The sequence below is a fragment of the Toxotes jaculatrix genome, chromosome 7 (genome assembly GCF_017976425.1).
Source record: "Toxotes jaculatrix isolate fToxJac2 chromosome 7, fToxJac2.pri, whole genome shotgun sequence".
NCBI lineage: Eukaryota > Metazoa > Chordata > Actinopteri > Toxotidae > Toxotes > Toxotes jaculatrix.
In genome coordinates, this window is record NC_054400.1 from 25897695 (window position 1) to 25924135 (window position 26441).

Consider the following 26441-nt stretch of genomic DNA (forward strand, 5'->3'; position numbering starts at 1 on the left):
GAAAAGACCTTCAAGTCAGGTGGGCATCAGGGGTGAAGGGATGGAATATAAGATCAATGACAAAAAAACAAAAATACAAAAATAAAAAATCTTAAATTTCCCACAAATTTTTCTTTATTTAGTAGCAGTTTGTAATTGTTTTTAAAGAACCTGTTGTCTGACGTAGAACTGTGTCTCTCTTAAAGAGTCAGGCTCAGACATGGCAGTACAGTTGTTCTTACTATCTACTCTTTATCCTTCATTTTACTTCATCAGTTTAAATATACATGATTTCCTGTGTCATCTTATCATCTCTGTGAATGTGAAAGAAAAAACTAAGTATAAATTGAGTACTAAATAAAAATTAATTTAAAAAATTGAAGAAAATGATTTTAGACTGCGAGACACCAAGAGATAAGAGCAATGGATTAGTAATAATTACAGTAAGTAACTTAGAAAGTAGTTTGTAGATTCACTTCTTGTCCTCCTTTGTTTCCTACCTTTGTGATTACCTGTCCTGCCCCTAATGTGTTGCACCTGTGTAATTGTTTCCCCGCCTCCTAGTGTATTTAAGTCTTGGCCTCCCCACCAGATGGTCTTTGTCTGTTTAGTCAAGTGTTCCAGCATTGATCCCTCGTGTTGCCCCTTGTGTGTTCTGACCTAATTTGTGCTCCTTGTGGTTTTTGCCCTTTCCCTTACGGTTTTGATACCTGTGCCTGATTCTGGGCTGCCTTTCTGTGTACCGACCTTGTCTGGATTAAAGACCAGCTTGGAGTCGTGCTTTTCCCTTTCTGAGCCCCCCCTCCTTGTCACATATGAAGTAATGAAAAGAGGATGAAAAGAGTTTGAAAAGAAAACTGTTACAGGAAAAGATGAATGGTTGGAATAATAGATGTTAGAAAAACTTAATCCCCTTATCTTCCACACACTGGTAGAGAGAAGAGCAGGTGTCATAAACTGAATTCACAGCTGAAAGAAATAATGAATAATGAACTGTTTTCCCATTTTTATTGAAGTAGAATAAATGAAAATGGTTACATTAATGATCCATGATGAAAACTGAAACAGTGACTCTAAATGATAATTCACCATGAATGGAAAAAAAAACTGCCTGTTGAAATGCTTAAATGCAAAATAAAAGTTGCGGATTATTTTTATTTTTCTCCATTTCAGACATTCTTCCAGTATATTCCCCTAAATCCTACACACTGGTCCTTTAATAAGGCAGAAACTGGAAGTGGCCTTTCTCAGTTCATTTTGTGTTGTAGCTGCCTAAAAAAAAAAAAAAAAATCACTGCGAGACCACACACAAACCAGAAAGTAGTCAAAACTGGTAAACTTGAAAGAATCTGGACACTTTCAATCTGAGCTAAAGAGAAAAGCTTCATTATTTACATAGCTCAAAGTAACCCTATAAAAAAACAACAACAAAATATATCACAGGAAAAAGACATGAGGACATTAAATTGTGCATATGGTTATTGAAAATGGCTGCTTTTTTATCGTATTATTGTTGAGAAAGTGTCGGATCTTTTCGGGAAAATCCATGCTGTAATTCAAAAAATGCAACGTCATTATGCTAAATAAAGTCTAGAGGTCTCAAAATGTTTTTCTTTGTCCCTATGAAGCGGATATGTTGGAGGCTTTCAGTATTATTCAAGAAAAATATACTTTCATGGAAATAACAAAAGCTAAAGAATAGGTATCATATTAAGCTGCAAACAGTTTAATACAATACCTACTATATTAAACATTAGATTAAATATGACCATGGATATGAGCTGTGAACCTGAACACAAAGTATATTTGGGTTTGACATTGGTTTGTTAGATGCTTCAACTATTCAGAATCCACAAAACAACCTATAATCTCTTCAGCCCCTGTTTCCTTAGTCCTGCATTGGTTGTGTGTATCCATGGCTGCTCCGCTTTCTCAAACAGTTTTGTGTCCCATCTAGTATGAAGTGATGTCCGGTTATTTCTTTGTTGAAGTCCCAGCAGAGAGCAGAACGTTCTCGCTCTGTCAACAAATGCAATTTCCTGTTGGCGAAGCACTGAACCAGAATCCAGGCTCGCAGAATCACAAGGGACGGACAAGCAGACACAGGAGGCAGAAAATACATCGACAGACCTGATCATCTGTCTCGTTGGTTACAAAACAAACCACTTACAAAGAACAGGGGGAACAGAGGAGGCAGGCGGGGTAACTTTTCAGTCAAGTAAGAGGTGTGGCAAAAAAACCATAACAGAACAAAGCTGTATATTCACTCCTAACGAGTCTAACTGCTATTTATATATACACGAATGTGTCAAAGCATATTGTCCATGAGAAGTCAGGATAGTTTCCACCGCTCAGCAAAAACACATCTAACACTGTATATCCGCACCATCTCAGAGAAGAGTGAGAGTGAAGCCCGAGAGTGCTGAACACTGATCACGCTGATCAGGTGTGTGTTGTTTTTTTGTTTTTTTGTTTTGCTCAGAGACAGTCTAGTTTCCTGTCCAGACAGAGACGAATAGACCCAGACCCTGTGGTCCTGATGCTGAATAGGTGCTGTTTCCAGATGATGGACAGCTCAGCTTGCGGTCAGATCAGATTTTGGTGGCAGCTCCAGGGTCTCAGCGACTTCTCCCAACTCATCCAGCAACTCTGTGAACGCTGGTCGCCTGAAGGACTCCAGCTTAGATTAAAGGAAAGACAGTGGCTTTAGAGCTGCTACAAAAGTTCCACTGGTTAATACATAATTACTTCATGTCTAGCAGTTAGTTTTCTCCATTTGTCCTCACGTGTTAAACATGCTGGTCTTATACCTTCTGATTCACATGGCACTTTTTTTGTTCAACATGGCAACATGGCAATGCTGTGATCTTGTTTTTGTGTTACTGTGTTTCCCTGTATCCTCTTCTATCTACCTACCATACAGCAGCTGGCTGCTAACTCCAGGAGACGCTGAGGACAGTCGGTCACCAGCTCCCTGAACGATTTCACATCCAGCCCGTAGTCCTGAAACACATTAACATCAACAGTCAGAGCAGCTAGGCACGCTACAGCACACACTTTACCAGGCGCTGTGTGCATGTGTGTGCTCCAAGTGGAACAATGAACATTTGTGTCCCTTTCACAGCTTGGTTAAGTTGGTAACAACACGTATTAACATAACATATGCTGCTATTCACATGCTGTTTCAAAGAGGAACACTCATTTGTGTTGGTTCATAAATGATACATAAGGTGCCGTTTGACTCATAAGCAGATCAGTGCTTAATGTTAAACACTGCTAAGGCCTGACAGTGCTGCCATTTAATATTTATACATGTTCTTCTTTCTATTTCCATTATTATTTCTGAATAAAGTCTGTTTTAAAGAAACAGACATTTTGGGAAACAGGCTTATTCAGTTAGATGAGAAGACTGAGAGTGGAAACAATCCTCTCATCTCACTGGCAGCAAATAAATCCTTTAAGGCAACGAGCACACTGATCCCTGATCAGGGGCAATATCATCTACTACTGAAATGAGTTTATCAATCTACAGATACTTAAATCAACTTTGGTCTGTGATAAACATTCATAACTTCAGGTTAATTTGCTACTGCTTCCTGGAACATTCAGCCATAACACTGGAGACTGTAACATCATCCACTCGTTATCATGTGAGTGAAGTTCTGTACTTAGATCAACTGACTCATGAACAAGTTCCATTTGTGACAAATGGTCATGAGATATATATATATATATATTAAAAAAAAGAAAAAATGAGTATTTGTTAAGTTTTTAACCTGGAGCAAACAATTTGAAGATTTTTTTGGTGGTGAAAGAAAATGTTCTAAGAAGGGTCAGAAGATCCTTTTCTTAATTACAAAACAACATTTCTATGACACAGACCTTAATCAGGGTTAACGTCAGGCAAAATATATTGCCAAGCAGTGATATGAGATCTTTTTCCAGACTGTGTGCGTGTGGTTGCTCTCCCTTTAGAAGCAGCCTGATGTGATTTCTGCTGTGATAGTGCTTTTCATTGAGCTCTACCTGTGTTCTGGGTAGGATCTCTGGATCAGCAGGAATCCTGGCCAGGATTTCACAAAGCACAATGCCAAAGGAGAAAACATCCACCTGGAACAAGTAAAACAGGATGCAATCATTCAGATTGATACTGAAAAAAACTCCAAACATATTGGTTGTTTTTGGTTGTTATTTTGATAACTGATTAATTATTTTTTGAAGCACAAACACCAAACTTTACCATGGTCCAGCTTCTAGAATTTGCTGTTTATCTTTGTCTCAGTAAACTCTCTTTGACAGTAAATTTATAATTGTTCTCATGTGTAGAGAAACAGTAGTTTATCCACTACCTTGCGGTCGTATGGCTCCCCCCGGAGCATCTCAGGGGCCATCCAAAACGCTGAGCCCACCAGTGAGAGCTTCCTACCGGGATCTTTCACTGGTAGTTCCACCACCTCCCTGGCCAGGCCGAAGTCTGTCACCAGGGCCTCCCGTCCCCGAGACGTCACCCGGATCAGACAGTTCTGAAGAAACACAAACAGGAGATACAAGAAAAAAACAGAAATGTAGCACAGGTTAATGCGCTGCAATTTAATACTATGTCAGCAGATGGCAGTGTAAGGTTGATATCTGAAAAAACAGGAGGCGTCGACAGTTCCTTTTGACCACGTCTTTCATTTAAAAGAAGTCTTGATCCTTGAATGTGCTTCCATTGAGTGTACATGTGTTTCCTGGAACAAAGTGAACACCCAGCTACCAGACAAACAGTCTCTCTTCAGTCTTTCCACTTATCAATGGGCTCTGCTGTCAGCACCTTCCCAACACACTAAATAATTCACTCACACCACATGTGAAGAGAGTCAGTTCACAGTGTGGCTGCCTGTGTGTGGTACCAGTCACCTCCATCGCCCTGACTTTCTGGCTGACGTCTGATATTTAATGAAAAAGTTAATCATTTCTGTGCAGAAAGACAATTCTCGGTTCACTGAGTTTACAGGCTGAGAGCTGGAGGTGTGATGAGAGGCAGACAGTGGGAGAGAGCTGTAGTTGCATAACAACAGTGGGTGGCCTGAAGTGTGTGTGTATGAGCGTCTAGTGTCTAACGTGTGTGATGTTGATGCATGCATGTGTAGAAATCTATAGAAAGAGTATAAGATGTATAGAGAGAGAGAATGTGTGTGTGTGTGTGTGTGTGTGTGTGTGTGTGTGGAAGTTCAATCACTAGGCATCTGGCACCCATTGCACCAGAAGCCTTTTCCATCCAGTAGCCTGTCATTATGAGACTCTCCTGGGAAAAACTCCGGTCCCAGACTTCACCTCTAAATTTAGCCCGGGCCCCTTCACCTCTCTGCCAAGGAAAGCAACGGTTTGGGGAACAAAAATGGAAAGCTCTTGTAGATACAAAGAGAAAAAAAGACAGCTTGTAAGCACTAATTAAAAGGGGCCTCAATTTTCCATAGCTTCAGCTCTGAGTCAAGTTAACTTTCAGAGTTACTGAGGCATATTCACAATGACTGCATCAGTTCAGGGGGGCGTTGGAACGTAATTTGCCTTTTGGACGTCCTGAAACGCTGGCGTCAGAAGTTTCACATGTTCAGCCACTGGGTGCAGAGGACGAGTCCCAGTAAGCTTTCTTTAAAGTGCAACTTTTTAGGCTGACCTTTAAAAGCAACCAAAGTACAAATCATTATTCTGTTGATGTTTGTGGGTGTTTGCATTGTCATGATAACAACTTTAGCCACAGACGAACAGGCCCTTTTTGCTTTTTCATTCATGGAACTCGAGATTGGTGTCCTTCCAGCATCAACGTAGACATTTTAATCAAAATAATAACATTTCTATTATTTTCATTTGCCTTTCAGGGTTTCAATGGAGTTCTGCTTTCACGTCAGCTCTCTATGACTTTGTATGTTTGTCATTTGTGCATAGTTACATTGTTTTACTGTTGAGTGTCAGACGTTGACTCACACAGCATCAGTCTTTTCATTAAATGGCCCAAAACAACATTAGACTCTAGTAGCTGTGGTAATTATGATGGAAGCAAAGGAGGAAGTCAGGTGGCGCTGTTATAGTGACAATGCCTGCACAGGGACGGGGTCAGGCTGTGGATGGACAGGTCGACAAAAATACACAGGACACTGCTGTTTGCTTCCTGTTTCCAACTGACAGTCAAAATTGATTATTTTGATGTATTAGTTATTAAACTTTCAACAGAGATTTTAAAAGTGTATCTGTGGCATATCACTTGCTGCCACAGAGGCGTCAATTCAGCAGATGCTCCTGTAGGCCGTATCAGAGCAGGTGTTGGAGGAGTTATTGTTCTGTAAGTGTGATCTGTAAAGATATTACTGTGATGCTTTGTTGCTAAATGCTGTTTGTAACAAGTAATCTTTGCTCAGCCTGAGGGCTGATAGCTGCCTCTATGTGCCAAACCAAATGAGATCAGTGAGGGACCAGGAGAGCAACAAGCCAATTATGCCATAGGCAACTATAATTAATTTTATTCATATAGTAGCCATATTAGATTTATATTAATTTATATTCATGTTTAGGACAGGAGATGATCTCCAGGCCTCTTTAACATTAGCATACAGCAGGTTCAGGGTCCCGTCTCCAGTCCACACACTGAGTGACAGTGGGCAGAGTCTTGTCCAGTTGAAGCAACAGAGTGGATGACGTCAGGCGTGGCTGCCGACTGATCAGAAGTCTCTCTACTCTCATGTTTAAAGAGGATGCAGCCAAAATAAGTTACTAGTAAAAATTTAAACAAGCACGCCAAAAGAGGAAAGCTAAAAAGCTGGAAAAATAAAAACCTTCAGCATCCAAAACTTCTTTGCACTGCACATGTTGGATGTTTTAGGTTTCATATCCGTACAGGTTCAATATTAAATCATTACAAATCCCACGAAGCAGAGGCTCTGATGGTACACACAAGGCACTGGAATGTCTGTCTCAGTGGTATTATATTTTAGTTGCTTAGCTGTGACGGACCAATATCAACCCCTGTGCACCCCCCTGTGAGTTCTCGGTGGTGGCAGATGATGAGATCTGAGATGAAACTTTAATGACTCCTGTGAGGACACTGGACTGACACAGGCCGGGGTGAGACAGAGACTAAGGGTCTTACCTTTGAGTTGAGGTCTCTGTGGTAAATGTTCTTGTAGTGCAGGTAGATCATTCCCCGGCTTATGTCACAGGCCAGGTCCACCTTCTCTCTCCAGCACAGGGGAACATCTTTCCTGGCCAGAAGCTCCTCCAGACAGCCGCCATTTACATACTGAACCAGGCAACAAACACCGGGTCAGACGCAGTGTCAAAATAAAAGACTCATCAAAATAAAAAGAGACTGGGGTAAAAAAAATAAATAAATGGAAATTTCTATTTTAATCGCAGAATAGTAATAAAGCATTTAAGTTTTATATATTATTATGAAGTTGATGCAAGTGACAATATAAAAATATCAGATTATGTGTAATTTCTTCTCTTATTTAGTCTCATTACTCTGAAGTAATGACGATCCCCACCTTTATAAGACCTAAGATTTGGGATCACTGCTGGGCCCAGGTGTAGTTATACTAACTCACCATTGCATTGTCATGTGATAATTGTCATTATCAGCTCACATCAGTGTGATCTGTTGTGTTTTACCACACTCAGAACAAAGGCAGCCTGTGAACAATGACTCAAGAAAAACAAGAAAACAGTAAGACTCACCTCTAGGATCGGATAGAGTTTGTCTTCTTTGACACAGATTCCCAGATATCTGGAATAAGAGGAAATACAAGTTGTTGTTTTTTTTTATTCTTTTTCATCAACTTTATTATTACAGCTGATTTTCCCCAAAAAAATCTGTTGATGTAGTATATTTTTTATTTTATTTTGTGTTATTTAAATTGCTTATGTGAACAGTTTATTTTCATTTTGCTTACGAAATCACATTAATCATGACAGTGATCCCCTCACAAAACATTTTTAAAAATAAGAGGCCTCTTGTTTAAGTGATAAACTTGAGCTAGCAGTCACCATATTTTAAAACATATTTGTTCATGGTTACAAATGAACATGTCACCTGGTGCAACAGTGGGGTTCACTGATGTGTTATAACACTGGAGCTCTGTGGCACATAGGAATAAGATGTATCAGACTTTGGATACAAACACAACACTTGTAAGTAGGACAGTCACTGTTGGTTTTGGTCTTTTTGTGGGATTTGTTTACTATAAGGAGTAAAAGTATAGAATAACACAACACTCATCCTTTAGGATAATGTGGTTTTACATACTACAATATAAAACCAAGTTGTTAAAATTTGCCTGTGATTTCACCAAAACATGACACAGCAGGCATTTGGGCATTTGGGAACTGTAGTCATTGTAAGCAGATTAAACCATGATTCAGCACATAGATAAAACATATTTAGCCAATGTATTCATATCATTCAGAGAGGACTGTTACACCTGATCACAGTTTATTATCAAAGCTAAAGAACAAAGAAGAGTAATAGTTCTGCATCTTGAGAACAATGGCTTCAACAAACATCATTTACACACACTGTTTGGTTTTAGTTGGTGTATACCAGGTACTAACAGTATGACGTGAGCAGATACAAAAAGCTACACTCTGATAAACTTACTGCCACGACCTTGCTACATAGCTAAAATAAGATTGCTTAGGCAAACATAATGTTTCCCTGAGTTCACACCTTATGTAACTGACAGGGCCTGTGTTAAATAGCACCAAGGTCTCATTTCATTTGTGTTGACTGCAGCTGCAGCAAGGTTGAGCTTCAGGGATGTTACAGGCCCCCAGATAAATACAGTTACTAACATTCCACTTCTACGTTTTGTTTTGTTTTTTGCTATTTGAGATTTTGGTACCAATTTCTATCAGTTGGTGAATGAACAGAGAGTTATCATACCAACTCTGCTGTTCCCTTCAGTTCTACAGAGCTTTTTGTGGTTTTTCAGCTTGTTGTTTTGGCTTTACAACCCTCTGAACTGTTTTGATTCAGTTTCACTGTTCTCATCCACATGGATTTCATCCACTTCTGATATGTCCACAGTACCTAACCAGCAACAAACATCAGGCAGACAAGTTGGCAACTAGCTAGTGAACATTATAGAGTATTTAGCACGTAAAGATATTTCCTTCAGGAGCTGGTGGAGTCTGAAACAGAGCTAATACTACTGGACTTACATTCATCAGCTCCACATGAATGATAATGTTACTCTTTGTCTGTTGGATGTGTAACTAAGCAACTGTTTGGTAATACATTCACTTCATACATTCACTTTATATAAGGTGACCAGAATGTTGTGTTTTCAACTTGTTCTGCTGCCCTCCCAAAAAAAATCCATAAATAATGTCTCTGCTGACCCCTGTATGATTCCTAATATATTTGCCCTCGTATGGTTTCTATTCATTTTTATATGGCATAAAAATCAAATGGCAAACTTGTTAACATTTGAGTGCTTTAATGTCATTTTTTATTAACATAATAGTATGCACCATAGTATAATTATTTTGTATAGTCTGTGAGTATAAACAGGTTTAAAAGGTATTGCTGTTATATTGCTCTGTAACTGCGGCAGCCATAAATACTGCTACCACACTGCAGACTGTGAAGCTGAGATGTAGGGGGAAAAAAAGAGTGACAGTGAGAGTGTGATGTGTGGGAGGGAGTGGAGCCTGTACAGACAGAGAACAGAGAGAGTGAACATGTTGTGAGGGAAATCCTCAGGCAGTTTGTTTTGCTGTAGGAGAATTTTTGGTCTTCAGTAAGATGTGGGACATGAGCGGACTGTTACCTGACGATGTTGGGGTGGGAGAGTTTCTGCAGCAGGCTGATCTCTCGTACAATGCTGTCTTGGTCCACATCGTTTTTGTAGATCTTCACCACCATCACCTTCCGACTGGTGCTGTGCATCACCTGGAGGACACCATTGTCCATTAATAACAGAGACAGTGGACGCAGACATAGTAACAACTGTGGAATCTGAAGCAGTGGTAACAGGGAGGCTGGCAGAGATACAGTGGAGACAGTATGTCAACAGTTTTTAAACTAAATTCTTGAGGTGTACGTAGGAAAACAATTTGTGTTTTCATATACTGATTCCGTTTTAGTAATAGTTCAACATCAGAGAGCAGAACCTCACTTTCGCAATCTCCCTCAATCCAACACATCAAAGCTCTGACTTCCCCAGTCACTCATCCATCCTGTGGCCTCTTTCTAGCTCATTTCATCACGGACAAAGCCTAAATGTATGAAAATCGGCTCTTCCTGTAGCTCTGCTCCAGCACTGGTTTCACATTAGGAGTTATGTAAGGTCTCAGCTGGGGATGAGCATTGCGCCCCCATGGTCTCCAATGCTGGTGGGCCAATCACGGAATGGCAAGAATGTCCCAATTAGTGCTGGGAACAAAGCGAGCTTTGACAGCAGGCTCACACGTAGGCCGGCAACAAGGAAAAATAGGGGGGAGGACAGAAGGAATACCTTATAGACTTTGGAGAAAAATCCGCTTCCGATTAGCTCAGCGGTAAAGTTTTCCCAGAACTCCAGTTTGCGGACGGCAGTACGGAGCTTCTGCCAGCGGTCCACATGGTAGTACTTGTCTGAAGACTCACCATACAGGGTGGGACTGGTGGGCTCTGAGGACACATCCACATCACACATCCTGGAGATGTCCACTGAGAAAGCAGGGACACATAATAACAACATAAATAATACTCTTAGTATGGCACCTTATGTATATGTGTGTGTATATACGTACAGTATACAACAAAACTGAGGACACTCCTGTGCAATATCAATAAAATGTTTAGTGTTATCTTACAATAATTACATTATTTTAAGTCGAAGTGTGGAGCATTTGATCTTATGTATAACTAAAAACAAATAGGTTAGACTGACTACATTGAAAATACAGGCCCTATACAGGCTGTGATTTCAATTAAAATTAACTGCATGAACAAGGTTTTAAAACACCACATGTAACATGGCTCCACATGGTGAGGAACTGCCTGAACAAGTAAGAAACCTGATTATGAGTCTTCATAAAGATGGAGAGGATACAAGAGCATCAGTAGGCCACTGAACACAAGCTGAAAGACAGTTGCAGCAGTGGTTAGCCGGAAGGTGCAGCAGTCATTGTCAAAACATGAGGCCAAGCACATGCACAATCTGCTATCTACACAACCTTGCAATGAAAAACAGACAAGCAAGCGTGTTCAGATAGAGTATTAACACTGTTCAAATACAAACCACTTTCTCGTATAACTCTGTCTTTGGTCTGAATTTGTTCAAACTTTTTAAAAAGCGACAGCCTCACCAGGTGCATTATAAGTGAGAAACTATTTTTTTTCTGTCATTCTGTCAACCTTTTAAATTGATGGTGAAAAATATTCTGAATTTAATCTGATAAAGGGCTAACTGGACCAGAACATCATGTATTAATGTGATTGACGTTTATTCACTGCAGTTTAAGCTCCTGCAGCTCGTAATCTTACTGAAACAATTAAAGGCACTGACCAGCACCAACTTGCACCATTAGATTCATATTTATATTCTATATCTGCAACTATAGTTATGTATATCTACTGTACAAAAGGGTATATACATTATCATCCTAGCAATATTTGAAATTGTTTAATTGCACACTGCTGCTAAACTGATCAACACAAAAGACTGTATGACAACCAAAAGGGCAATTTATGCATGTAACAGTATGAAAGCAACCGTGGATGAAAGAGAAGCTCACAAAAGGTCTAATTTCACTCTCCCACCTTTTAGCTGCACAGATGAGGGAAAGAGCCTCCACTTTACTGAGTGAAACAAAGGCAGTGAATAATGTGAGGCTTAAAATAGAAAGAGGACCGATGGGTAACAGGGTCCGTCACTGAACACAGACACCGTCCAGAGTGGTCAATGATGGTAAATTTGCATTTACAGCATATTATATTAGCAAACACATGATCCCAGTTAATGACAGAAAGGCTACGCTAACTCAGATAACCATTCTTTACAATTGTGCTGAGCAGAAAAGCTTCTCAGGATGAACAACACATCCAACCTTGAAGTGGATGAACTACAACAGTAGAGACAGCATCAGGTTCAAATCCAGTCAGCCAAGAACAGAGACCTGAGGCCGCAGTGGACACAGGCTCACAAAAACTGGACACATGAAGACTGGTAAAACATAGCCAGGTCTGATGGATCTGGATTTCTGCTGAGGCTGCAGATAGTAGAGTCAGAATTTGGAGTCAACAGCATGAATCCATGGACCCAACCTGCCTTGTGTCAACAGTCCAGGCTGCTGGTGGTGGTGGTGGTGGTGGTGGTGGTGTGATGGAGTGGGGAATGTTTTCTTGGCTCACTTTGGGCCTTAATACCAATCAGTCATGGTCTGAATGTCACAGTCTGAGTACTGTTGCTGACCATGTTCATCCCTTCATGGCCACAGTTCACCATCTTCCAGCATGATAATTCACCACCAGCAATTTTTGAGTTCTTTATTGCACATCTACAGTGCATCCAGCTTTATAGGAAACCACAGAACTTAAATGTCTACAGGAAGCTGAAGTGTAGTAAAAAAGCACAAAAAAAAATCTGAAATAAAACTGTCAACAGCTGATAATGTCTTGTTCAGACACAGACAACAAATTGTATCCTCATTGTTTCATTTTTAAACAAAACCAAAATGTAAAAAACATCAGTTTGACTTATGTGCTGGGACTATTTCTAAACCACTGCCAGGTGGGGAAGTTCCTGGAGTCTCCACTGGTTGTCAGGCAACATCACACCTGCTTCCAGTCTTTACGCCAAGATAAGCTGATTGCTAACTGGCTATAGCTCCACAGTTAATGCACAGATATGAGGTGTATGAGTCATTTGATCTAACTCTCCCCAAGAAAGCAAATACAAGTATGAGCGATGAACTATGACTTTAAACACCCTCAGTGAAACAGCATCCAATGCATGCAAGTCTAGCTCTTGAGTCAGGTCCTGTTTGTCTGTTTGTTCCTTGATACCAGTTCAGTTGGTTTCCTGTTTTACTTTGAAATCACTAACCCCCTTGTCTCTTTTGTAGATTCACTTCCTGTCCTCCTTTGTTGCCCGCCTTTGTGATTACCTGTCCTGCCCCTAATATGTTGCACCTGTGTCTAATTGTTTCCCCGCCTCCTAGTGTATTTAAGTCTTGGCCTCCCCTTTGTTCTCTGCCAGATTGTCTTTGTCTGTTTAGTCAAGCATTCCAGCATTTATTCCTCCTGTTGCCCCTTGTGGTTTTTCCCTTACAACTTTGATAACTCTGCCTGATTCTGGACTGCCTTTCTGTGTGCTGACCTTGTTTGGGTTAAATACCAGCTTTTGCCTACTCCTGTGTACTGGAGTTGTGCTTTTGAGTCCCTTTCTGAGCCCCCCTCCTTGTCAATAGGCCTGTATTCAATAAAACACATATTCAACAAAGGGTCACTAAAACTCTGCAGGATACCAGGCAAGCACTCTTCTATCAAAATTATTCAGTAATTAATAAACATCTATCTGTCAGACTGAAAAACTGGAAATGTCAAACACACAATGAACTGTAATCTGGCATCATCAGTTGAAAATCTTTTCATGGTGAGAGATGCAGTGGAGAGACAGATGCTGCTCAAACTGATGTTATTTACTTGTTTGAGGTGTAGCTGGACTTAAAGTGTAGTGTCAAAGAAAACTTCAGTTACCACAGTGATGCCTGCTCTCTGTCTCTCATAGAGGGGGTAGTCCTGACCTAATTTCAGCCACAGAGGGCCGGTGTGACAACACTGAAGGTCAGTTTGTTTTTTCCATGACAACAGCCTCTCTCGCCTTCACAATGACGCTGGTGGAAAGCACACGCTGACACGCAAACACAATTGCCAGGGTTTTGTCAATCAAGCCGAGGGGAATCAACCCCGGCTATTCAAGCTGCTTTTGTTCATTCGGCTCCAGACAAAAACAATCACCGCACTTTCAGCTCCAGCACTGTCAGAGAGAAACGCTTACAGTGCAGCCCCATCATCTAGCTGTCACTCGCTCTGTCTCCCTGCTGTCTACTCTCAGAATCCTTCACCGCTCCTTCCTTTCTCTCTGCACTGCAGAAAATAACAATAGCTTCCAAACTTCTCTTTACACTCCACTATGGGAACTAAAAAAAAAGTCATGCCCCCACACTGTCTGCATTTTTTTTTTTTTAAAACAATACTGGGGAAACTATGGTGAACATATGGTTTGCCTGAGTTTCTGTTATGCAAAATAAAAAAATGCAAGTTAAACTTCCAAACACAAGTTTGGATTCGATTGATGTATGAGGATGAGGATCTTCTTTTTTCCTCCCTGTCAAAAGCCTGTCCATGCTGTACTTACCACTGGGTTCTTCTGTCTGATCAGATATTGCTAGCTATCTTTGTCATGCTTGAGCTTGTGCATGTGTCAACAAAACAGCGAACCACATGTAAAAATATTGCTCAATCTCAACACTAATGGTCAAATATTCAACCGTTAATCAGCTGCTGAAGATAGTCCCAGATAAATGCATTATCTACTTCTGTCTGAGTAATGTTTATGTTGTGACCAATATTAATAGAGTTAATAAAGTTCTGCTACTTCAGAAGGAGCAAATGGACATGTAGCTAAGTGCCCTGCAAAGTGTAAAGAGACCGATAAGCACACTGTTGGTTTTGAGGTGTGTTTGAAATCACTCCTTTATTGATTCATTCACTATTCCTTATATAACAGACATTAAATAGTCAATACTACGTTTTTTGCATCTAAAATGCAAAAAGCTGCATTTAAGGAAGCTGAAAGTACTGTTCTCATTCCATTGTGAGAATATTTTAAAAACACTATGCCCAGCACACATACCACACTCAGGATTTGGATACACAAATAAATCGGCAGACAGCAAATATAGTGCAATATGTAGTAACAAACAGTGATTTTGGAAACAGCTTTTGTTGGCTATCTGGAGGTAGTGCAACAACAACACATGATGTCATAAACAGCAAACAGTTAAGCATGGAGTCATCTTTCTGACCACTTAAATAGTTAGTTAGTGGCCCCTGAGAGAGATGTTTGGCCCTTGAGCTGCTAAATGCTCTGGTTTGTTCAGCAGAAAATGGCTGCCTGTTGTATCTGGAAACAATGACGACGAGGGTTGAGAGGCTGAACCTAAGCAGCAAAGTTTCTGGACATAAAACCAAAACAATGAGCTAAAAGACACTAAAACTCCCATAGAGCTTGGGTGCAGTCACTCCGATTTACTGTTAATGTAAAACTAATGATTTTAACAGCTTTACTGTTTTTTTTTAAACAAGTTAAAATACTTCCTACCAATTCCATTTCTTTTAAGTTATCACTGTTGCTGCTGAAAACAGACACTCTGCAGTCAGCGTCTCCCTCCCTTTCTCACTCTACGTTTCTGTGTTCCACACCCTGTTTCCCATTTTGTCTGCCTTTCTTGGCTGTTGTGCTTCCAGTTCTTCCAAGACGTGATTCGTCGCCAGCTCAATCTTTGTGTTTTTTCACACATAGGATTGGAAAGTTACACAGGCAACATGCGGGAAATATGTCTGTCTGTAGCGAAGGGCACTTATCACAACCCGCTGTGAGTCTGACCTACGTCTAACCACACACAGTGTCAACAGGAATATCAGGGCCGGCCAACACCGTGCTGACGTCCTCTCAGCTGATAAGGAATGCTGCCCATGAATGTTTCACAATAAAAATCAGTTCACACTAAAGCGAGATTTGTCTCTTAAGTCGAGGATTCTCCCTGAGGAATTTTCTAAAAATCATACAGAGATGTGATGTTGGCTCACAGTCTGTCTGCATGCGTGTTTATGCACTTAAGACCAAAGACTTCTGAGCAGTCATGAAGGACCCTGTTACCTTCCAAAAAAAGGGGGATTTGCGTCAGGTGATGTAAAGACCGTGACTCACTCATGAGTTCACACTTTTTACACACAATAGTTGTTGATGAACTCATTGACACTCAGAGAGCCTTGTACTGCCTGACACCCATTAAAATACACACACAAACATGGATCATTTCCAGTTGCGCTCCACAGCAAAACTGGAAAATAATTAATGCCAACTAAGTCTTGAATTCACATTCTAGTCAGAGTTAAGGTGGATAACAGCAGCCTCGGTGCCCCAGTGACTTCAGGCATAAAGTATGTAGGGAGCTGCACAGTAGACCATTAATCAACCTTTAACAGCCATCTACTCATGATGCCTTTGGCTGTAGCCTGATGCATTTAAGCTGAGCTCTTAAACTGGCCCATGCCAAGCCTCAGTAGCTGCTAATTGCTGGATTTTCCAAAGCGAGGTGATGCTCGCCTCACAGCCACAACAGCGTCACAGCTCTGCCTTCGTCTGCAGGTTTTTGAAGGCAGAGATGGCAGGAGGGGATCAGTGTTTCAAGCTGGATGGGTTCACATCAGATCAATAAGGGACGGCCAGAGCTACATCACAAATAGCTGTGGCTCCCCACTGGCGTCAACTACAGTTGGTGGTGGATGCAGCAGGGATGAGTTATACCACTGTTGCAGAACATTAACTATGTATTTACACATTAAGGAACAAAGAATACAGTGCATGTTTCATTTCCCCTTTACTTTTGAGTCATGAGTTTTTACTTATCATTCTCCCTAACGAAGGAATTGCAGATCTTGGGATGCATGCTTTAATTAAAGATGCTCGCATGTCAACACATCATTGTAAGCACAGAGAGTGCACACTAAATACCACATAATGAACACAGACTATATATGTAAACATAACATGTGAGAGAATTGGCTCTTTCACCCATTCAAAACTTTTATGCAGTAAAACAGCCAGAAAAACAAACTGCTCAGCTGATGGAAATAATAAATTCAATGTTCAGTTACAGTGGCTTCAAGGCGTATGCGTAGACTGGACAGCAGCTAGAAATCTAGTCTCTGTGTTTAACTTCTTCTGAAGTGATGTAAATGTGTACTGCAGACAGGTTACAGGCACACTGACGCTGTGTGTGAGCACAGGTAAAACACTGTAAAACATGATGTTGATGCAAAATTATTTTTCAACTTGGTATTAGTTGGTAAGTCTTTAAAGGTGCATTTTTGTTTGTTTGTTTGTTTTTGTTTATTTTTTCACTTCAGGACAGCAGAACAACCTGTAAACACAATACAGACATATCATTACATGCTGGAGTTATTATAGCCAGCATGTTAGCAAACCATTGCATATTTGCATTTCCAACAAACATGGATCAATATTATCAATTAAGTCACATTTCTGTCCATCTGATTAATGTCAGTTAAATATTCAGTCTCCTTTTAGCTCTCTTTTGGTCTCCACCGACACTCGAGGGAAACATCTAGCACGTTCAGCCGTGTTCCCTTCTTATTTCAGATCTGTTCAGTTGGTGCTTTATAAGCACAGCTCTTTCTCAGATGATGTAAAGACTACATTTCCCCACAGTAACTGTCACCGTGATCAAAGTTTCAGCTAATATAATGTATAACACACCTACAACTTCAGCACAGTGTGATTGTTTTCCCTGACAGCAGCGGTGAGAGCAGCACTACTTTCTGAGCATGTCTGTACAGATGGGGACATCTGAGCTTTCTGTCCCTACATTAGCCTGTCATCAGCGTGTCTTTCTGCAGTGCACTGACATGAGCCTGGAGGTGGTGCAACAGCATCAACAGGCTACATATCAGTGACACACAACATTACGTAGATGAAACCATTTGGTATGCTAGACCTTCATGCTAATGTTGTCCACAAATCATACTGCATTACTAATTTGGTTGACAGCTTTAAAAATAGCAAGCGTCATGCTCTGTGCTATGAGCCTGAGGCACAGTCCTGCAGTATGAGTGGGGATCAGTGGGAGGTACGACTGCAGATCAATCACTTTGAATCCATTTCCAACTTACGCAATATTAACTTGGTCTTGTAAACAGTTTGAAATGAAGAGTAATGATGACATGATAGCTCCAGTTTCAGTGTTTCACACAGAATTAGATGGCAGCTGAACTGAGGGAGCAAACAACTAGCAGCTGTGTACAACTCGACGACCCAACCGAACATTAACTTATAGCTATATTTACCAGGCTCCTTTCATGCTTGCTAATAACTTATTTGAAAAGTTAGGTCTCTGACATTGACAGAGTTGTGTTGAGAACATCGACTAACCTATCAGTTAACTTGAATACATCAGTTTTGCTCATGATATCAACCATTTGAAAACTCTGGATTGATTCTATTCAAGAATTCAGTCGTCCTCTTCTCTACGGGGGAGAGACAACAACAATCCTTCCTCCAGCTCATGGTCATGATTTGACTCAGACAGGAGGGGCTGTCCACAGACGGCTCTGTGGTCCATGTGTGAGTGAAAGAGGGGCAAGGAGGGAATGCAATCATGACTGACTTACTGCATGTGGTTAAAGTGTATGCTGTCAGAAAGGCTGCTGCTTCTAAAGTCATTTAGAATCAGTATTCTCTCGACATAGATGGCTTAAAAAAACACACACACAAAACTGGTTGAAGCATGTGTGTATTTCCTGTTCTTAATAATTTATCCAATGTTTGGAACCTTAGAAATCTTTCAGTGTATCTGTAGGTATGTTTGGATGTGCACAACGTGTCAAATTTGGTTATAGTGAAGGGAACAGGATTAATTCATATGGAAGAAAACAGGCTGATTCAGTAGTAAGTGAGGCTGTGCTTGGACCTGCTGCTGTCAATTACTCAATTACTTAAAATGCTGCAGCAGAAGCTTAACAGATCCAGTTAACGGGGAACATCTTCAGTTCAGCGTCACACACTGACGTGCAGATGTTTACACTGAATTTTTAAACAGAAGCAACATTTGGCCTGAGCAAAGATGTAACGTGAAATGACAACATCAGTTTCTTCCAAATCTTTGTAACCCAGCAGTTTGTGACATTACTGTATAAATAAATGTCACTGACTGATGTTCAGTGATTCAACCAGCTCATCAAAGAGTTTTAACTGCTGTGAACAGTTGCTGGCTTGAACGTCCTTTCTTGGAACAATCTCTTGTGACTCAGGAAACGATGCATTCTGCATTTCTTCTTCTGTTTCTTCCGCTCCACTGACCTCACTCACTATCTTCCATTACCATGTTGAGGCTGAGGTTACAGTGTTTTGTTTCTTCTAACCTGGAAAGTATTTCTGTGGTCAACTCATGAGCCACACGAGCTCACTCACACCGTCTGATTTTATTTGTATTTACACTGGATTATCAAACCAGACAAGCAGGATCATTTAGAGAACAGATAGTAAATGTTGTTTACAGTTTTGATTGCACAACACCTAAGTTATAACCATCATGAGGATGGAAACACAGATACAACAGAAAGCTGTTATTACTGTCATGGCTGTAATGTGCTCCGCCCTGTGGTACACCACCTAATACCATGGGGAAGACGTAATGTGGTTATTGTTGCAGTCCCAGCACCAAGCAAACATTTATGGACACATTAACTTGGGTGATGTGTTGGAGGTGATGTGTTAAGGGACAGGGCAAAAATTGTTAGATGATAGAGGGAGGCTGAGTGTCAGACAGGGAAGGGGGTTACAGTATTTATTTTTCCTTTTTCATGAAAGGAAGGTGGTCTAAATATTTGGGGAGTGCATGGGAGCAGATTTTCACCTTCTTCTCAGCACAAATTTTACAATTATTATTGTAACAAAATGGAGAAAAAATGGAAAAAGATAGAAAACAATTATATCAAATTGGTGGTTTTTGTATGCAAATCAGGAAATACTTTAATTATTTGGAATTTGTGCTGAGATGAAGCCTTGATGTTGGTGCTTGTGCCCATTTGGAAACAGCTGTGGTAACTGTTCTTTTAGCAGGTCTTAGGTTTATCAAGAGTCTACGGCCATGCTAGCAGCTCTGTGAGGCAATACTTTGGTGGTGTGCACAGGTACATGCTCCCATCAACAACATGTTCACAGTGACAGTGCTGACATGCTGATGTTTAATGTGCATTAGCATGCTAGCATTTGCTAATTAACCCTAAATACAAGGTACAGCTGAGCTTGATGGGAATGGCAGTAGCTCTGCAGGTGTTTGGTCATAAACCAGTGTAATTAAAATTAAAATTTTCAGCTGATGACAGTGCTGGATGAAACGTTACCAAGTTGTTACAGTTCAGGTCTACGCCAATGATTTAAAGGCCCTTATTGCCTGACTGTAACCATATATCCACTGGGCCCCTTCACAGACGCATGTGACACAAGAGACCAAGTACTTACTGTATGGTTAACATGCAGGGGAGCTGCAGGGAGGGGATGGATAGCATGCATTTTTACACATTATATTAGGAACTTTAAATAATGTTTATGGTTGTAAACAACTTAAATCACTGGATTTTTCCAAATGCATGCAGGCCAGTCTGTGCATGGCATCCACACAAACACTGCAGAAGAGTGACACCCTGATTGCTTGTGGAAACACTGGCAGAGAATTCAATCTGCATTTTTTTCGGCAAAGAAAATTCCTGTTTGAGAACAACATGGCACTTGTAGAGATGGGCGAGTGGGCTGGAGACACAGTGTTGGAGGTCACACAAATTGTGCAAACAGCACAATGTATCTCCAATCTATCTATGTCTACTATGTATGTCCCTTTCTACTGCCTCCCACCACCACAACATTGAGCTCATTCAGTGTTCGAGCCAACCCTCAATGTCTGTCAAGACATGCAACCAAAGACACCCTGAATGCAGCGTTTGAAGCATTGAAAAGTCAACACCCAATTACAGGTGGTACAGGTAGCAACTGTAGCCATGTCTTATTATTAATGTAAGATATCAGCTACTGGAATCTTTCATCCAGAGGTTTCCAAGAATTTGTTCCAGCGGTAACTTTGTTGAAAACCACAAACTGTTGTTTTATTTTTCTGTCTGTGTGCAGATTAAACAAATCACATACAACCTACACAGTGTGTTAGTTACTGATATTTACAGATGTCTTGTTTTGTAATTTGGACAGAGACAAGTTAGCTGTTTCCTTCACCCTCAGATTTTACGCTATGCTTTAGCAACTTGGCTCCATTTTGGATCCAGCTATCTGTAGCACAAATCGGAATGTGCACTGAAAGAACAGACTGTCTGGTTATTATCAAGATGTAAAGTTGCGTAACTCAAACTTTTCTATGTGCTTTTCTTGTGTGAAAGCTCTGATGTAATAATGGTAATGGGTAAATGTGGACCCACCTTGGATCTGGTGTAATAATTCAGTGTAACAAAAGTATGATCGGGTGCTGACTAATGCATACAAGCAGCGAGGTTGCTATTCATTCAACATGGCCTAAGTGATCTGGATGTGTGGCCTTGGAAAGGTGTGTTAGATGTTAGATTACAGTCACAAAAGCCTTTTGTCAGTATTCCTTCAAACTCTGACTCACCAGGTTAAAAAACAATGACCTTTGTGACTAGTGGTAAGAAGTTGTTTAATCATTATAGGTTACAGAAGGTGTTAGTAATAATTAAGAGAGTAACTAGGGAAACACATTAATTACTCTCACACATTAACTCTAATACATCAACTAATAGAGTGGGCCTAAACATGTTATTATGTTGGTGCTAAATGAGCAGAGGACTTACTACACAGCAGACTTTAAATAAAGTAGTGAGCCCATTACTTTGTAATGATTCATTTAGTGGAATAAACCTGTGGTTGGGTCTGAGTAGATGAAGGTGGGATTAAACTCATCAGTCAGCCCCAGCACAGTGGGGTGACACAGAACACACACTGGTAAAACAGGGACGTTAATGGCAAAAATCGTCGACTGTCACACGACTGAGTGAGCTACATAACCAGTTGCGTTGGCTGTGTCTGAAGCTGAATGCCCTCTCCTTCTCACAGACTCTGTGATTCTTTTACAAAACTCTGCTTATGAAACCTGACCACACTGTAAACCTGTCAAAAGTCTGTGAGCGCACACACACACCTGTGTGAAAGTAAGAATGCAAGACTGACAACGAATGCACAAACCTGCAAAACAGAGTTTACAAGCAGAAACCTAAACATACAAGCTTACAAATTAATATTATAGATACAAAACTCTGTCTCCAAGCACACCTTTCTGAATGACTTAATATCCCATGGTCCTCAGTGAGGGACAGAGACAGACAACACAGATGGCTTGTGCTAAAAACTGTTTTAGAAGGCCTGCTGCAACCTACACAGCCTGTGCAAACATGAACCTTGTAGCTAAGTAACCAAGCTTCTCAGGCATGTAACAGTGACAGTGTGAAGGTAAAACATCGGTAAATCAGACCTAGAGCCAGTGCTCATTACAATGCAATGCAAACAGCCACCAACAGATAAAAGTCTATTATAAGTGATAAATCATTCATTTGAAACCTGATACTCTGCCAAATTGCAGAAGTTTCTACTCACTTGTGATTGCTTCTACATAGTTAATCTTTTTTTTACAGTTACCGTACTCAAATACTCTACCTGCTTGACATTACTTGCTTACTTATTATATAAACTTTGGATTTACTTAATTTGACCCCAGCTAAAAGGCTAGAAAGTATAATCAACCACTGATCTACATCGTTTCACATAATAAATAAAAACATACAAACCAGAGGTCACTAGAAACTGTCCTCCGTTTACTTTCAGTTCTTGATATCAAATGGAAACTGTCAGACGCAGGTGTTTGTTTTGGTCTAGGATCAGCATAATCTGATGCCTTTTGTACCACAGCTCTGAATGTATTTATAAATCAAACAGGGAGAGAACAAGCCCTGGAGCTCAAGAAGACTGCTATATGAGAAAAAAAGTCTCAAAGTATTCAATAAAAAATACATGAGTTGTTATAAAATATTTACATAATAGCAAAATAAATATTATAGTCCATAACACTCTAATAGTGTTATTATCTAAATAGGAATGAGTTCTGTTTCATATTATAAATCTTATTGTGCAGAATGCCCATTTTCAGTGCTGATTTTATTTCATACTGTCACTTTTATTGGCAGAGATGTTATAACCACACTCTCAGCTTTCAGCCAATCACATGCCTCCTTCCTCTCGAGCTGCCAGTTTCAGTGGAGCTAACCTGGTGGTTGAGTGCTTAAGGTGCATGCAACACCCACGTCTAAACTCTCAGCAATAGGACCCCTGTTGCATGTCATCCCCCTCTCTGTCACGCTTCCTGTCACTCAATGCACTGACTCTCTGAATAAGGCAAAATGCCGCCCACAAAAAGAAACAAACATTTCCCTTTACCTAGTTAGCTTAACAAGGCTGCACATGCTTGTTATCCAGATAGGTAGGTAGAGTGAGCGGCCTTGTTAAGCTAAGGCTTAAAGGCTGATTCCATATCTATCAACTGGTTAAAAATCTTCTTTCAGTTGAATAGATTCTCTGAACAAGAGGACATTTGTATCAGGGAAAGACAAAATGAAACGATGACTGAACACAACTGCTGTGATGGATGTGAGACGCTGACATGAAGCACTGCACACACAGATCAAGTCAACTGACAAAGTTGTGCTTTCTCAGTTGAGTGTCAGATTACTTCTGTGTGAGTCAACCCGAAATCCCTTCCTCTTGGTAAACACATCCATGATCCGTGAACTGTATGGATTCACTGTCAGAAATACAATGAAAACACTTTGAAGAAGAGCTGAAGAGGTATTTGAATGTGTCAGTACTTACTCCATTGATTTAATAAGCTATTCATATGCATCTTGTGGACGATGGAACACACTCAGAGGTCTCTGTGTAGAAACTGAGGAGGAACCACATACATGCAACAAATAAGCAAAAACACAGACACAGGACAACACATGTGGACTGTTAAGCAAGCAACACTGAGACCTGACGTGAAAGCTGACTGACAGACATGAGACAATGTTTACTGCTGATTAGTTTATTTCCTGGTGTCATAATGCTTTGCATAAGGACTGTGAGATAGCTGTTACCTGTTGTATTGTATTGTATTGTATTATATTATATTATATTAGGTTTCTACAATAAAATGATGTTGATGTTAAAAAAGAACAATGCAGAAGCACAAACTGATCATCTCTAGTTAAAATATATAAACCGATCAGCCACAACATTCAAACCCCTCATTGGTTTAAATATTGTGGCTGATTGGTGAATACCACTACAGATAAACCCTACAGAGACTGCACTTCACAGACTTTATGGCAGTGGTTCCCAACCCTCATGACAGGTACGAACAAAGAGTCAGTTTTCCTTCTCAGATTGTTTCTTCAGGGGGATTTCAGAGGTCTGAAGATGTAAAGTATCCAGTAGTTCAAAAGACAAACGCAAACACTAGAGAAAAATCTGAAAAAAAAAAAAAGAATAGACAGAGAAGGCAGCTGTTTTCAGAAAATAAAACAAAAAAAACAAAGCTCAGATAAATCTGAGCTGTAAAAAAAAACAACCTGTCCAGCAGCAGACAGGCACAGTCAGAGAGCCAGATATTTTTCTCAGGAGTTACAAAAGTTAAAAGAGTGTTAGATGTGCACTCATCAGGTCACCAGAAACACGACTCCAGATCAACTGTAGTGTTGCTCAGTGTCTGCAGGCGATAATAAGTCAGTGTTGTGTTTACAGCTTGTTGTGCTGCCCTGATGTGACCAGAACAATATTACTGTAACTTTACAGATATCCATCATGTAAGCTTAATGTCAAATGAAATATTGAAAGTTATAAAACTAGATTTTGACAAAGGGTCCTTTACAGGACAGGGCCCCAAGATAAAGATCCATTGTCATATAATAAAGGGCCCTTACATTAATTTGTGTTGTTGTTGTTGTGCATTACCAAACAAATTCAAAACAAACCTAAACCACGGACATTCTGCTGAGCTGAAGCAGCGCATGGTTCTCACCACATATTTTATCACTGCTGTGGGACGTTCACAAACCCTGCTCTCACTCATTTTTCCTTTTGCTGTGTTTGCTCCTCACTGGGGAGCTGAGCTGTAGCTGCAGACGCTGGAGAAGCTTAAGTAAACACAACACAGTGAAAATAATATCGATTCCACTTTATCATTAAGTTCATATCAATTAAATAAATCCCTAGAATTTACTTAATGGCACTGAAGGTAAACTCCTTGTTGCAGTGCTGCAGGTCACAGAATCTGACAGGTCACAGAATACGGTGTAACACTAGCAGTATGCTGAGGCCAAGCATTCGTCCTTCTGGAGTTATCAGATATCCCACAAATATTACATCTAAGGCGGTCCGCCATGTTTGTTGTTAACAACAGCATTACTGAGTTATTAGGTTTATACACAGACAGGTGACAAATTAAAGGAAAAACTTGAAAACTGAGTGAAGAAACAGGATGATAATACCCTCAGATCTCAAATCAGTTGAACACCTGCAGGAGATTTTGGACAAGGATTTTGGACAAAAAATCTGGCAGCACGTGGTGACCCAACATCTTACTAACACACTTTGTGTTGGTTTTTCCTTTAATTTGTCACCAACCTGTAGGTCATCAGTCTTTTTTTTTTCTTTGCTGATGCCTGTAGTGTCAGACAGAAAGAGGAAAAATACATTAACTAAACAGAAAATGTGAATAAAGGATTCAGTAAGTGATTCATTGGCTGCAGCAAAACAAACCCAGGTATTTTAACAAATTTGGAACTGGATCTGAAATGGAACCAGCTATTGGAACCCATCCCTACCGAGGTGGTCCTGGTCCTCAGGCTGGGAACCACTGCAAGGCATCACTATTACATCTGTGTAGTCTGTATTATAGTAAACAGTAAGCTGGTACTGACTCTACTAACCTTTTTATATCTGGAGATGTAACATTTCTGTTGTGTTTCGGATATTTAATCAATTAATCAATTAACATTTACCTTCTGTGTTATAACATCTCTAAGCAGACATGAGATGTGAACACAACACCTGTCTATAATGGTCTATAAGGTCTTTATGGTTGTTTGGTTTTGCAGGATAGAGTTGTAAACTTTCTACAAACAGAGGATAACAAAGAGCAGCGGTGGTCTACTTACATAGATTCAGTCCCGGCGCCGCTGTGGGTAAAGAGACAGCTCAGGTTTAAATTCTTGATGAAGTATAACGCATCATATATCCGCTGTAGTTGGCTGTGTTTGTGCAGGAAGTCCCGCTTGTTTTAGCGCCTGTGCCCTCAGACCTAACGCTTTCACCTCCTCAGTTTCCTGCAGCTCTCTTCGCTGTGGATGTGACTGTGAAACAAGCCCCGCAAACTGCAAATGCATGTTTTATGGGTTGTCTTAGGAACCAGCTTCACCAGCACGTCGGTGGATGTAACTCCGCCCACCAGAGGGGTGAAGGGGGGGGAGTCAGCCGGAGCTGAGCAGCAGGTTGTGGAGATGGGTCTGACAGAGTCCTGAATACTGAATCCTCTGCTTGCAATAATGGCAGAAATGCATCTCTTAAGATGTCAGTGGACAT

At 40.5% G+C, this 26441-nt stretch overlaps 1 protein-coding gene across 4 annotated transcripts; it reads right to left on the reverse strand.

Annotated features, from left to right (window-relative positions):
- Positions 1 to 2383: 2383 nt before the first annotated feature.
- On the reverse strand, positions 2384 to 26222 carry zgc:162952 (PKc_LIMK_like_unk domain-containing protein). 4 transcript variants are annotated; one of them, XM_041043326.1, is made up of 10 exons: positions 26018 to 26222; positions 23691 to 23763; positions 10604 to 10666; positions 9786 to 9907; positions 7693 to 7741; positions 7106 to 7255; positions 4329 to 4502; positions 4006 to 4089; positions 2896 to 2982; positions 2384 to 2659 (listed from the first exon to the last, which is right to left on the reverse strand). In XM_041043326.1, the coding sequence occupies exons 3-10, from the start codon at positions 10643 to 10645 to the stop codon at positions 2555 to 2557; spliced, it is 813 nt and encodes a 270-aa protein (XP_040899260.1). In that variant the 5' UTR covers positions 10646 to 10666; positions 23691 to 23763; positions 26018 to 26222; the 3' UTR covers positions 2384 to 2554. The 4 variants fall into 4 exon arrangements, with proteins under 4 accessions (XP_040899260.1, XP_040899256.1, XP_040899259.1 ...); XM_041043322.1 differs by having other exon boundaries at positions 10473 to 10666; XM_041043325.1 differs by lacking the exon at positions 23691 to 23763.
- Between the last annotated feature and the right edge of the window lie 219 nt (positions 26223 to 26441).